Genomic DNA, 14,187 nt, shown 5'->3' with positions numbered 1-14,187 from the left:
CATGACAGGAGAGTGTGACCGGCTCTCAATGGAGCCGGTTCATGCAGCTCTGGAGCGGCCATGGTCTGCACTGGAAAAGGGACCTGATTCGCACCTGAATTGGTGAACAGGGATGCACCCGACCCCCTGTTGTGACCCGCATCAGTGTGAACCTCTTGAGGGGAGTACTGAGGCAGGGTGCTCTGATGTATTTGGGAAACTATGTACAGCCTTTGCCGGCTCCTCCCACCAGCCAGGATTGCCTGCACTGAGACCAGGGGAGCCGCCTAGCTAATCCATGCACCTGGCCCTTAATCTGCATGCAGGGTGCCGGACGCATGGATTTCGATGGGGTTTTTTTGGGGTTTTTTAAGCACATGATTAGAGCCTGAGGCTCTAATTGGCTTCAAAAAAGGGTGGGCTCTGGGGGCAGAGCACTGCCCCCAGAGCCCACCCACTTGTGTGACAATAGCAAATTATTATTCACTATTGTCTTCCTGATTCTCCTCCTGGCCAATTAGGAAGCAGGTCCTGAGACCCGATTGGCCAGGGGATCTTAGGACTCCCGGCCAATTGGGTCTCAGGACCCACTTTCTGTTCGGCCAGGAGGAGAAGCAACGGCCCCATAGGGAGGAGCAGCAGCCCTACCATTTGCCTCCTAAGGTAAGGAGGCCTCTGATCACCGCCCTCCCATCCATCTTCCGTGGGGGGGAATCGCCGCCTTCCTGTCTGTCTTCCGCGTGGGGGGGAAGGGGGGCACTGGTTTGCCGCCTTCGCCCCCCCCCAAAAAAACATTGAGCACCAGCCACCACTGACTGAGACCTAGTGATGACAACATTGCTTTGGACCGTCTTCCTTCCAAGCTTGGTGACAATGATGGACCAGGACTGAACAATGTGGGTTGGCAAGGTTTCCTTGCAGAGGACCAACGCACCCCCTGATGTGGCAGATATATAGCTGTGCAATCAGAAAAGCTCATACTTCTTCTTGCTGATTGAAGAGCTCTGGCTATAACACAGCAGGGGACATGTTGGACCTCTACAGAGAGACCACTGCTTCCAAGCAGAGAACAATAGTCCTTCTCTGATGCTGCTTGGAAGGGACAAACTTCTCTACTCGGGATGTGGCTGATTTCTACAGAAAACCAACTGTAAGACTTGGCTCACCTTTTGTTTTGATGCACCGTGAATGTGTTAAGCTGATTTAAAATGAAGTCCGGTTGGGTTTTAAATGAGTAGAATTTCAGAGGTTCAGCTAAATGCATGGCTGTGAAAAGCTGAGCGATGATACTCACAAGCAGCACCGCGTTAAAGAATGACAGATGGATGGAATAGCTGAACGCAAACAGGATGGCGACCATCAGGAAAAGGAGGAGCCAAGAGAGGGCGATGTCCACCAGGGCTTGTCCAAACCAGTACGCGGATGGGAAAAGGCCGGAAATACGCAGCTGGGAGCGAGCTTTGATCTGGAAGGAGAAAGATTCGGTGGTTGTGATCATGGCCAAAAGATAGAAAAAAGATCACCTAGGAGGACCTTTACTCTACAGGCTTCATAAACAGCTGAGCTCCGTTCACCAATTTCTGTCAGATTCTGTTGGGTTCTTTGTTGCCTCAAGGGGGGAGGTTTTTCCTCACTTCCTGTCCAGTGACAACAAGAGGAGAATCTCTAAGATGGAAGCAGGTGACAATAGCAAAAAAATACATTTTTTTTAGTATTGGTGGAGAGTTAAAACCTCTGTGAGACCTCCCGATCTGATAACCCTCATTCCCATCATTCTTATTCTGGTGTCAGCAAGCTGAGAAGTGAACGGGAAATCTCCTTCGACAAATAAACCTGAGATCTTTCCCATCAGGCTAGGCTGGGGTTGGGTATTATTAGTTCCATTACTTTGTACAGTAAGTCATTATCAGTTAGAAGAATACTAGGAAACATACTGACACAAAAGTTAAAGCGGACCTGAAATTGAAGATTTCGGACATTTCAAGAAATATTTTATGTGCCTAAGCAGTACCCTGAAAAATCTATCCTTTGTCTTGAATTCCTTTGGAAAACTAGCAGAGCATTTCCTGTTCCTAGGCACTCCTCTTCTGTAAGCTCAAAGCTGCATATCTGTAATGTGAGATCAGCTAAGGCACTGCTACCTCTGACTGCTAGTGCTAGGCTCAACAGATTTGGAATGAGGTTTGGTGATGTCACTACTTTGCTGCTCATTGTTCTCCTTGCTGGAGAGGAAGCTGTACCTGAGGATTTGAAGTGCAAGGATCTCTCTGCTTCCAAGCTTGGTAGTCTCAAGAGATGTGGAGTGAGATTTGGTGATGTCACTACCAGTGGCAGCCGGTGGTATTTTTTTGGGGGCAGGTGACAGACAGTGCACAGCCAGCCACCCCCTTACCCCGGTCGGGTCACCCGCAAAACCCTACCCCTCCCCTGTCCCCCGGTCAGTCAGTGTCACCCGGCTTCCGCAACACTTACCGTGGGCTTCCCTCATGTCTCCTCCAGTGGCGGGTCTCCTCCCTCCACTCCCGGGGGCCATCAAAGCTTCCCTCTGGGCGACAGATGGGCAGCCCGCTAGCTTTCCCTGTGTCTCTTCTCCTCGCATCTACTCCCTCCTCCTCTCTCCTCCTTCCGGTGGCCAGCTTAGCGTCTCCTTTCAGCAGATCGGTAAAGTGTTTCAAGACCTGCTTCCTGATTGGCCGGGAGGAGAATCAGTGTGAAAATAATGAATATTCATTCACTATTGTCACGTGGGCTCATCCTATTTTGAAGCCATTTTGAAGTCTATTAGAGCCTCTGGCTCTAATCACAAGCTTCAAAGAAACCCTCCCCCCCATTGGAATCCATGGTCCAGCGTCCCTGTATGCAGATCAAGGGGGCGGACGCATGGATGGGAGGGCGGCGCCCGTGTGCCCCTATGGATGGGCCGCAACTGGTCTCTACTTTGCTACTCACTATTCTCCTTTCTGGAGAGGAAGCTGTAAACAGAAAAGGAGGTAAGGGCACTCTGGTGGAGGTGGATGGCTGGTCAGGGGAGGTGATGGTTGGATGGCACTTCAGGCAGCACTTTGGGTGAGGAGAAGCAACTCTGAAGACATATAAAAGAAAGAAAGGTGCCTCTAAGTGCAATATTAAAAGATTTAATAAAGTGCACAAGGGGTTAAAAGCACTTACAGGATCGTGGATTGTTAAAAGCCTGTAACATGGAATCCTCCTCTGGTAAGTGGATCTTTCCTCTGTCCGCAAATGGAGTGCCAAGTAACGCGGTCCAGCAGCTGTCAGATTACTTCCATGCGTGCGGGAGCGAGGAGGCAGTGAGGCGGCCTGTGTCCTGGGTTCAAGCTGGAAAGCATGAGGCCGGTGGCATCAGTGAGGGGTGGTGGGCGGTAATGCATTTCGGAGCATGCGCGGCTCCTTCGTCAAACCTGTCGAAGAAGCCGTGCATGTTCCGAAACGCGTTACCTGTAAGTGCTTTTAACACCTTGTGCACTTGATTAAATCTTTTAATATTGCACTTAGACACAGCTTCCTCTTCATATAAAAGAAAGAAAGGTGCTTTTGAGGACATGCAGTGAAAGCTGCCAAGCCTGACAGTCTCAAGATATAGAGTGAGATTTGGTGATGTTACTACTGTGCTGCTCATTGTTCTCCCTGCTGCAGAGGAATTTGTACCTGAGAAACAACAGTGGAAGGATCTCCTTGCTTCCATGCCTGAAGATTTGGTGATGTCACTACTGTGCTGCTCACTGTTCTCTTTGCTGGAGAGAAAGTTGTACGAAAGGACCTGAAGTGCAAGCATCTCCCTGCTTCCAATCCTGGTGGCCTCAGGAGTTTTGGTGAGGTCACTTCTGTGCTGCTGACTGTTTCCGTTGCTGGAGAGAAATTTATACCTGAGGCAGTGCCTGGACAAGGCCATCCAGCACCCAGGGCTAAGATTACAAACTGCTCCCTACATCCCCTACTCGTGATGTGCAAGCTTAGGGGATCCTACACCCAGCAGTCACTTGCTTGTATAAATCACTGCTGCTGTCACTACTTGCAACAGAAGGAGGGTACCCCCAGTAAACCATTGCACCCAGGGCAGCTGCCCCTCCTGCACACCCCTTCTCCCAGCCCTGACCTGAGGGATCTCCCTGATTCTACGCCGCCTGGTGGCCTCAGAAGATCTGGAGTGAGATTTGGTGATGTCCCTACAATGCTACTCACTGTTCTCTTTGCTGGAGAGGAAGCTGCACCTGAGAACCTACAATGCAAGGATCTCCCTGCTTGTACTTCATCCATTCTGTGGATCTGTGCAGTCATCAGATAACCACCAGTCATCTGGAGTCAGCTCTGACATGAGGAGCAAAGCTCTGTCTCTACCAACATTGTTGCCTCCACAAAGAGACACAGTGCAGAACAGGGCATGGTAAGTCTATATTGGAGAAAAGATCAGCTTCCAGAAGCCCACAGATAATGCTGGTGACTAGTCCTAGTCCATACCCTTGCCTTTTTAGGGCTTCCAAAGTAGAGATCCACTTTCAAAGAGTAGAATGGGGTTGGTTTGTTTTTCCTGAATTATACTTACTTAGGTGGATGCTGCATCTGTCCTCCGCTGGCTCTAACCCTGAGAACCGAGCGTTCAAACATCGCCAATCACTCAGTTCTTAGGGCTCCCTGAGCAGAGAGCTGGTGACTGTCAGTCACCATCTCTCTGCTTTGTCCCCTCCCCACAGTGCTCACTGGAGGCTGGGCTGTGGAGGGGGCGGCTTGCTGAAAGACAGAGCTGAGTGCAGGTCCAGGCATGTGGGCAGATCCCGACTTCATTGTCGTGATCTTGCCCAAGCCTGGACCGCCTCTGGGACGTCAGCTGACAGCGGGCTTCAGCCCGCTGTCTGCTGAAAAGGGGTCACAGGAGTGCAGAACGAACAGCACTCCTGCGATCCACAGGAGAAGTACAGCCAAATGAGATTTCCCCGTACTTCTCCTTTAAATCTTAATTAGAAAACATGATAGTAATTAAGTCCCATAGCCTATACCAGTGGTCTCCAAACTGCGGCCCGGGGGCCGGATGAGGCCCTTTGCTTGCCTTTATATGGCCCTTGGCCATATGTCACCAACGAAGGGGCACAGTTCCTCCCAATAACACAGATCATGAGGCACAATTCCTACCAATGACACCAACGATGGGACAAATTTCCTCCCAATGACACAAACAATGAGGCCCAATGTCACCAATGATGGGGCACAATTCCTCCCAATAACACCAACAACGAGGCCCAATGATGGGGTACAATTCTTCCCAATGACACCAATGATGGGGCCCAATGACACCAAGGATGGGTTCATTCCTCCCAATGACACCAACGATGGGGCCCAATGTCACCAATGATGGGGCACACTTCCTCCCAATAACACCAACAATGAGGCCCAATGAGACCAAGGATGGGGCATAAATCCTACCAAAGACACCAACTATGGGGTGCAATTCTTCTCACTGACACCAAAGATTCTGCCCCCCCTAAAACCTGAAGGCCAGTAAACTAGCCCTTTGCTTAGAAAGTTTGGAGACCCCTGGCCTATACTAACCTTCATATCCTGCATGCTGGTCATTGCAAAGTGGGGGGCAAGTCCAGACGCAAAGATCATACACGCCAATCCCATGTAGAAAATCTCATATGACCAGTGTTTCTTGTAGTCCTGGTGACAGAAAGGAAAATTGTTACAACAAAAAAATTATTTTCTTTATTAGAAAGCGAACAAAAAATATGTTTGAGGACAATTTTCCCCTCCGATCCAGTAGTTTTCATTGTGTGGTCCAGCCCTTACGGTTAGGTATAAACACCTTTATTAGGTAGGACTGACCTGCTGTGTGAAGTATGCAGTGTCTGTGACAGATACAGCACAGAGATCAGTTCAGATGGAGCTGTATGCTCCGGATCCCTCTGCCCGGCCCAAATTCCTTCCCCCACCCCCACACCGTCTGCTCAGTTGAGTGCAGGACGGGGGAGGAGAAGGGCAGAAAACTCATATAGTGTAATGACTGCATGAGCAGAGAGTGGGAGGTGAGCTGTCTGCTACTCACATCCTGCATGGCAGTCCCGACCTGGCATTGATATGTGGCAGTTTTCTATACTGAAAACTGACACATTCCCTCTGATAACAATAGAGCAGACCCAGTGCCAGTTCCTCTGCAATAGAAACTGGTGCAGGTGGCGATGGTGCATTGCTGTGTATTAAAATAACCTCATGACCTGATACAAAAGTAAACCAGGAACGGACAGACGGGTACTCACAGGCACAATGGGGTAGTTCCACACCCTGATCCTCTCCGTGGAGTTATAGGCCCTCAAAAAGGCATTACTGATGATATTAACCAATACTGGGAGGATATTGTGTGCTCGGGGGTTTCCGATTATTGTGTACCCGTAATCCTAAAATAATAAAAGCAGAAAAGTGATACCATACAAAATAAATATGTTCAACAGAATCGTCTTTTGGAATTGTGCACACCCTAGGCATCTACTGAACAACACTGGAACATCAGTCTTGGAATTGTAAGTGTCAAGGCCACATAAACTTATTTCATAATTTCATGCATTTTCATCCAATGCGATTGGATTTAGAGTGTATGTATAGCAAAGCATTTTTTGGTAGTTTTGGATAGAGTAGGGAAGCATTGCAACCCATATAAGGTTATCTTTTGCAGTCTTCATACACAGACAGTGTAGAATTGTGCTCTTCTGATCTCGTAGTAACAGTTTGGTGAAGACTCTTTTCTGTTCCAGCTTGACTGTGCCCCCCCTGGAGCAATGAGTACAAGCCAGGTCTTCTGTGTACAAAGCCAGTTCCATAAAGATATGGTTTGACCAGCATGGTGTGAAGAAGCTTGAGGGCCTACATTGAGCCATGGCCTCAACCCTAGTGAACGCCTTTGGGATGAATTGAAATGCTGATTGCAAGCCAGGTCTTCTGTGTACAAAGCCAGCTTGATACAGAGCTGGTTGGACTAGATCTCTTCTCATCCATTAATCCATCCACAAATGGGCCCAAATATCCACAGACACTCTCTAAACTCTTGTGGAAAGCCTTCCAAGAAGAGTGGGGGCTGTTATAGACACAAAGAAGGGATAAGGCAACATGGTTTGACCAGTTTGGTGTGGAGGAACATAAATGCTGTATACAGAGCCCTGACCTCAACCCTACACCTTTGGAAGGATGACAGATTATGAGCCAGGTCTTCTCATCCAACATCAGCACCTGACCTCACAGATAGACACAGATTCCCACAGACTCAAAATTTTGCAGAAAGCCTTCCCTGGAGTGTTAAGGCTGTTATAGACACAAAAGTGGATAACTCAACATGATTTGGCCAGTATGGTGTAGAGGAACTTGAGTGTCCTGTATGCAGGGGCGGACTGATAACTCATGGGGCCCCCGGGCAATAGGAGATTATGGGGCCCCCAGGCAATCAGAGATTATGGGGCCACACAGTATACACACACACAGTATACAACCACACAGTATACACCTACATGTACACACAGTATACACAGACAGATGTAAAAAAAAAACACAGATTTATACATACTGTCCCTGGTTTTACTGAGGCTGGCAAGCCTGATGGGGCCCCCTAGTGGCCCAGGGCCCTCGGGCAGTGCCCGAGTCGCTCAATGGTCAGTCCGCCCCTGCCTGTATGGAACCCTGACCTCAACCCCACTGAACACCTTTGGGAAGAATTGGAACCACATTCTCTCATCCAACATCGGTACTTACAAATGAAACCAAATTCCCACAGACACACTTAAAAATCTTGTGGAAAGTTTCCCAAGAGAGTGGAGGATGTTATAGCCACAAAGGGGGCAACTCAATTAAAAACTGCATATTAATGGTCATGGTTTTGGAACGGGATGTCCAACAATCTCAAATAGGCGTGATGGTCAGGGGTACACATACTATGGCCATATATTGTATAAGTATGAATAGCGTGATTTTCTTGATTTAGAGACTAGTGATAATGTTATCAGTACTGTCTACACACTGATGTGTCCATGCTGTATAGATCAGGAATATAGTAGGGGACATGTCCTGTTGGGTTATTTTCAGCATCCTTAGTGGGGGAGAAATGTTAGTTTGTAAGAAAGTTTTATTACCGTGTTGTTGCCTCGTGTGATCTCGATAGCGCCGTTGTAGGCCGTAGTGTTTTCATCATACGGACCATCCAGAACATCCACTGCAATATCTTGAGCCGTGATACCATGAACAAGATTCTCAATGGGAAAACCTATGTGGAGAAATACTGGAAGTCACCATTATGGAATGTTATGGTTAAGTTAAAAGAAAGCTTAGTGACATGTATGGGTTAATAGTAAAAACATTCTCAGGCGGTTGTAGGGTTGACCTACAAAATGGAAATTTGTTTTACTCTTTGGTAACATTGTCTGTTGTAACATTGTAACATTGTTGGGGACCCGGGTCCTGCCCCATGTATCAATGCAAAAAAAAGTTTTAAAAACGGACGTTTTTCCGGGAGCAGTGATTTTAATAATGCTTAAAGTGAAACAATAAAAGTGAAATATTCCTTTAAATTTCGTACCTGGGGGGTGTCTATAGTATGCCTGTAAATTAGCGCATGTTTCCCGTGTTTATAACAGTCTGAGAGCAAAATGACATTTCTAAAGGAAAAAAAAGTCATTTAAAAGTGCTAGCACTAGTGCCGGCTATTAATGAATTGTCGGTCCCGACAATACACATAAAAGGCATTGAAAGTCATTGAAAAATAAATAAATAAAAAAAAAATGCGTGGGGGTCCCCCAAAATTCCATTACCAGGCCCTTCAGGTCTGGTATGGATATTAAGAAGAACTCCGTAGCAAAATTTTTTAAAAAATGGCGTGCGGTTCCCCCAAAAATCCACACCAGACCCTTATCCGAGCACGCAACCTGGCAGGCCGCAGGAAAAGGAACTGTACCAGGCCACATGCCCTCAACATGGGGTTGATGTCCCCATGTTGATGGGGACGGGGGCCTCATCCCCACAACCCTTGCGTGGTGGTTGTGCGGGTCTGCGGGCAGGGGGTTATTGGAATCTGGAAGCCCTCTTTAACAAAGGGGACACCCAGATCCCGCCCCCCATGTGAATTGGTAAGAGGTACATTGTACCCCTACCATTTCACAAAACGGCTTGGGACAAGTCCCTTATTAAAAATAAAAAAATAAAAAAGAGATTCCAGCGATGTAATCCAATAAATCCATGCTCCTACTCCAGCGATGTAATCCAATTCTCGATCTCCAGCGATGGATGATCTCCAGCGACTCCAGCGAGGAACACGCACAGGATCCTGCCTCCACCGGAGGCACCCAGCCAATGACGCGGCGCCAGCTTGACAGTTCTTATGTAGCTGAGGGCGAAACCCTGGCATTTCCCTTTGTCAGAGGGCGACGGGGTCACGTGACGGGTGGCCCCTCCCTCAGCTACATAAGGGCTGTCAAGCTAGCGCCGCGTCATTGGCTGGGTGCCTCCAGTGGAGGCAGGATCCTGTGCGTGTTCCTTGCTGGAGTCGCTGGAGATCATCCATCGCTGGAGATCGAGAATTGGATTACATCGCTGGAGTAGGAGCATGGATTTATTGGATTAAATCGCTGGAATCTTTTTATTTTTTTATTTTTAATAAAGGACTTGTCCCAAGCCGTCTCCTGTGGTTTTTTAACATTTTGACAATTTATTTTTGTCAAACGATAGGGGTAAAGGGGGCTTCCAGATTCCGATAATCCCCCGCCCGCAGACCCCCACAACCACCGGAAAAGGGTTGTGGTGATGAGGCCCTTGTCCCCATCAACATGGGGACATCCTCCCCTTGTTGAGGGCATGTGGCCTTGTACGGTTCAGGAGGGGGGGCGCTCTCTTGTTCCCCCCTCTTTTCCTGCGGCCTGCCAGGTTGCGTGCTCGGATAAGGGTCTGGTGTGGATTTTTAGGGGAACCCCACGCCATTTCATTTTTAAATTTTGGCACGGAGTTCCCCTTAAAATCTATACCAGACCTAAAATGTCGGGTATGGATTTTTGGGGGGAACCCCTCGCCATTTAAAAAAATAATTTTGGCGTGGGGTTCCCCTTAATATCCATACCAGACCTGAAGGGCCTGGTAATGGAATTTTGGGGGACCCTCACGCATTTTTAAAAAGTTTTTCAATGACTTTTATGTGTATTGTCGGGACCAACAATTCATTAATAGTCGGCACTAGCGCAAGCACTTTTAAATTACTTTTTTTCCTTTAGAAATGTCATTTTGCTCTCGGACTGTTATAAACACGGGAAACATGCGCTAATTTACAAGCATACTATAGACACCACCCAGGTACGAAATTTAAAGGAATATTTCACTTTTATTGTTTCACTTTAAGCATCATTAAAATCACTGCTCCCGAAAAAACGGATGTTTTAAAAAAAATTTTTTTGCATTGATACATGTCCCCTGGGGCAGGACCCGGGTCCCCAAAACACTTTTTTATGACAATAACTTGCATATTAAGCTTTACATTAGGCACTTTAGATTTCTCCCATAGACTTTTAAAGGGTGTTCCGCGGCTTTTCGAATTTGCCGCGAACACCCCAAATTGTTCGCTGTTCGGTGAACGGGCGAGCAGCCAATGTTCGATTCGAACAGATAGCCCATCCCTAGTAATATACAGTGACTTGAAAGAGTATTCGTACCCCTTGAAATTTTCCACATTTTGTCGTGGTACAACCAAAAACGTAAAAGTATTTTTGGGGATTTTATGTGACAGACCACCACAAAGTGTCACATACTTGTGAAGTGGAAGGAAAATTATAAATGGTTTTCAAGTTAAAAAAAAAAAAATATCTGATAAGTGTGGCATGCATTTTTATTCAGCCCCTTTTACTCTGATACCCCAAACTAAAATCTAGTGGAACCAATTGCCTTCAGAAGTCACCTATTTAGTAAATAGAGTCCACCAGGGTGTAATTTAATCTCATTATTAATATAGCTGTTCCGTGAAGCCCTCAGAGGTTTGCTTTAGAGAATCTTAGTGAACCAACAGCATCATGAAGGCCATGGATTACACCAGACAGGTCAGGGATAAGGTGTGGAGAAGTTTAAAGCAGGGTTAGGTTATAAAAAATCTCCCAAGCTTTGAACATCTCACTGAGCTCTGTTCAATCCATCATCGGAAAACAGAAAGAGTATGGCACAACTGCAAACCTACCAAGACATGGCCGTCCACCTAAACTGACCGGCCGGGCAAGGAGAACATTCATCAGAGAAGAGCCAAGAGGTCCATGGTAACTCTGGAGGAGCTGCAGAGATCCACAGCTCAGGTGGGAGAATCTGTCCACAGGACAACTATTAGTCGTGTTCTCCACAAATCTGCCCTTTATGGAAGAGTGACAAGAAGAAAGACATTGGTGAAAGAAAGTCATAAGAAGTCCCGTTTGCAGTTTGTAAGAAGCCATGTGGAGGACACAGCAAACATGTAGAAGTAGGTGCTCTGGTCAGATGAGACCAAAATTCAACTTTTTGGCCTAAAAGCAAAACGCTATGTCTGGTGGAAAACATCAGCCTGAACACACCATCCCCACCGTGAAACATGGTGGTGGCAGCATCATGTTGTGGGGATGCTTTTCTTCAGCAGGGACAGGGAAGCTGGTCAGAGTTGATGGGAAGATGGATGGAGCCAAATATAGGGCAATCTTAGAAGAAAACCTGTTAGAGTCTGCAAAAGATTTGAGACTGGGGCGGAGGTTCACCTTCCAGCAGGACAACGACCCGAAACATCCAGCCAGAGCTACAATGGAACGGTTTAGATCAAAGCATATTCATGTGTTAGAATGGCCCAGTCACAGTGCAGACCTAAATCCAATTGAGAATCTGTGGCAAGACTTGGAAATTGCTGTTCACAGACGTTTTCCATCCAATCTGACAGAGCTTGAGATATTTTGCAAAGAAGAATGGTCAAAAATGTCCCTCTCTACATGTGCAAAGCTGGTAGAGACATCCCCAAAAAGACTTGCAATTGTAATTGCAGAGAAAGGGGGTTCTACAAAGTATTGACTCAGGGGGGCGCTATGCAAATGCCCCCCACACTTTTCACATATTTATTTGTATCATTTATCATTTTCCTTCCACTTCACAATTATGTGCCACTTTGTGTTGGTCTATCACATAACATCCCAATAAAATACATTTACGTATTTGGTTGTAACATGACAGAATGTGTAAAATTTCAAGGGGTATGAATACTTTACATATTCAATACTGGCCATAATGCAGTATTTTCTTCATTGGGGTATTTCAGGAAAATTCTGCAATACAGACACTAAATGGAGCTGACAATAATATCTTTGACAGTTGTGAGAATGCTTGAGGCATTTCCACAGTGATCTTTTTATAAATAGACTCCAAGGAGTAGAGACTTTATGGAGTTGATTTACTAAAACTGGAAAGTACAAAATCTGGTGCAGCTTTGCATAGAAACCAATCAGCTTCCAGTTTTTTTAATGTCAAAGCTTAACTGAACAAGCTGAAGTTAGAAGCTGATTGGCTGCCATGCAGAACTGCACCAGATTCTGCACTCTCCAGTTTTAGTAAACCAACCCCTATATGTTTCTTCTGCCTCAAAAAATAATTTGCCTGTCTATTAGTACTTTGTGTTTAGTGCATAAACAGTGCAGTGTATATTTCCGGCATCTATAAGCAAATGGAGCTGGGTGACAGGAAGATGTAACTGCAACCCACACTAATGGTGGAAGAAAAGATGCCAGGCCAAAAGAAGCCTAGAAGGAGATTGCAGTGACGAGGTGGAGCATGGACCATGCATAGCTGGAAGAGGCCAATCTAAGTCACCATAAGGTGGAACATGCCTGGACATTATAGTAAATGTTCTGGGAACTGCTGCTTCAGTTCTGCTTTAAGACTGAGAATGTTTTTGATTTGCCAAGTGAAATTTTTAAGCTTAGAGTGCTGATAACTGAAAATGATGGCCCCTTTTGGTTTTGTACCAGTGGTGTTGACGAGTAGAAGATTGGAGTAATATCTATGGGCCCGATCTCCGGGTCTTCGGAAGTAAAGCTGTGGAGTCAGCTCCCAGGTGTTTGTGGATTGGAAAATGTTCACCAGTATGGTGGTGGTAACCAGGGGAAGGATGAACAATACCAGCAGAAGAAGTCTGAAATTCAAGATGGCGTGTTACATGCATATTAAATTAAGGACAACTACACACAGTCTCCTAGTTCCATTCCTATATTGCACCTGACAGGTGTTGTTGGCAGTAACCTGCTACTTCAATCAACACCAATGTTCCCAACTCCACCCATCAGGTAATCCAAAAGTAGTATACAATATATCTTAGGAGAAAAGTACACTATATGGGGCCACCTCTCCAAATGATGTCTCTAGTGACAGGTCCTGGTATTACTCCATCATACAAAGACATTGTAGACAATTGTGCTCTTCCAACCTTGTTGTAAAAATTTGAGGAAGGCCCTTTTCTGTTCCACCATGACTGAGCCCCTGTGTACAAACCAGCTCCATAAAGACATGTGATCAATTTGGTGTGGAGAACCATGAGTGGCCTCCACAGAGCCCTGACCTCAATCCTACTGAACACCTTTGGGATTAGTTGGAATGCCAAATGTGAGCGAGGTCTTCTGTATACAACACCAGCTCCATAAAGACACGGTTTGACCATTTTGGTTTGGAGGAACCTGAGAGTGCTGCACAGAGCCCTGACCTCAGCCCCACTGAGCACCATAGAAATTAGTTAGGATGCCGATTGCAAGCCAGGTCTTCTGTGTACATAAATCAATAAATAAGCAGAATTTTACACATGGAATAACGCTATACTATACCATACCCCGGTCCCGCCATATCAGAGATCGCCAGAAACCGATTATACCTACATGGATCGAAAGCCTTTTATGTCATGGATAAGTTTCAAGTATCGTATCCTCGCCACGGCCAACACCTGCTGTCTCCACAATGCCAGTCCACTGATGGTGGGTGTACCAGAGTCCGACATCAGAAGGATAGAATCCTCCGGCTCTGAGGAGAAGTGATCCTCTTCTTCATTTTGCTCTTGGGCAAAAACGCCATAATCTGATCAGTCAAGATGAGAAAATAAATAATTTGGTGTGCTGTACATAGACAGCAAAACTTTAATTGCAAAGACCTTGTTGTGGCATATTTCACTGTCATTAATCGCAATAATAATATAGT

General features: G+C 46.3%; 1 protein-coding gene across 2 annotated transcripts in view; it reads right to left on the bottom strand.

The window, feature by feature from the left end:
- Positions 1-14,187, bottom strand: part of LOC141113855 (ABC-type organic anion transporter ABCA8-like) — an 84,753-nt gene that overhangs the window by 24,324 nt on the left and 46,242 nt on the right. For both annotated transcript variants that reach the window (XM_073607182.1, XM_073607180.1), the window contains 6 exons: positions 13,872-14,067; positions 12,972-13,138; positions 8,106-8,236; positions 6,249-6,386; positions 5,542-5,652; positions 1,274-1,444 (listed from right to left, as the gene is read on the bottom strand). In XM_073607182.1, the coding sequence (XP_073463283.1) occupies positions 1,274-1,444; positions 5,542-5,652; positions 6,249-6,386; positions 8,106-8,236; positions 12,972-13,138; positions 13,872-14,067 (914 nt within the window). The remainder of the gene's footprint in view (positions 1-1,273; positions 1,445-5,541; positions 5,653-6,248; positions 6,387-8,105; positions 8,237-12,971; positions 13,139-13,871; positions 14,068-14,187) is intronic.

Source organism: Aquarana catesbeiana, linkage group LG12, assembly GCF_042186555.1.
Source record: "Aquarana catesbeiana isolate 2022-GZ linkage group LG12, ASM4218655v1, whole genome shotgun sequence".
Lineage (NCBI taxonomy): Eukaryota > Metazoa > Chordata > Amphibia > Anura > Ranidae > Aquarana > Aquarana catesbeiana.
The sequence above is the reverse complement of the archived record's forward strand: the minus strand, read 5'-3'. Positions and strand labels throughout refer to the sequence as shown.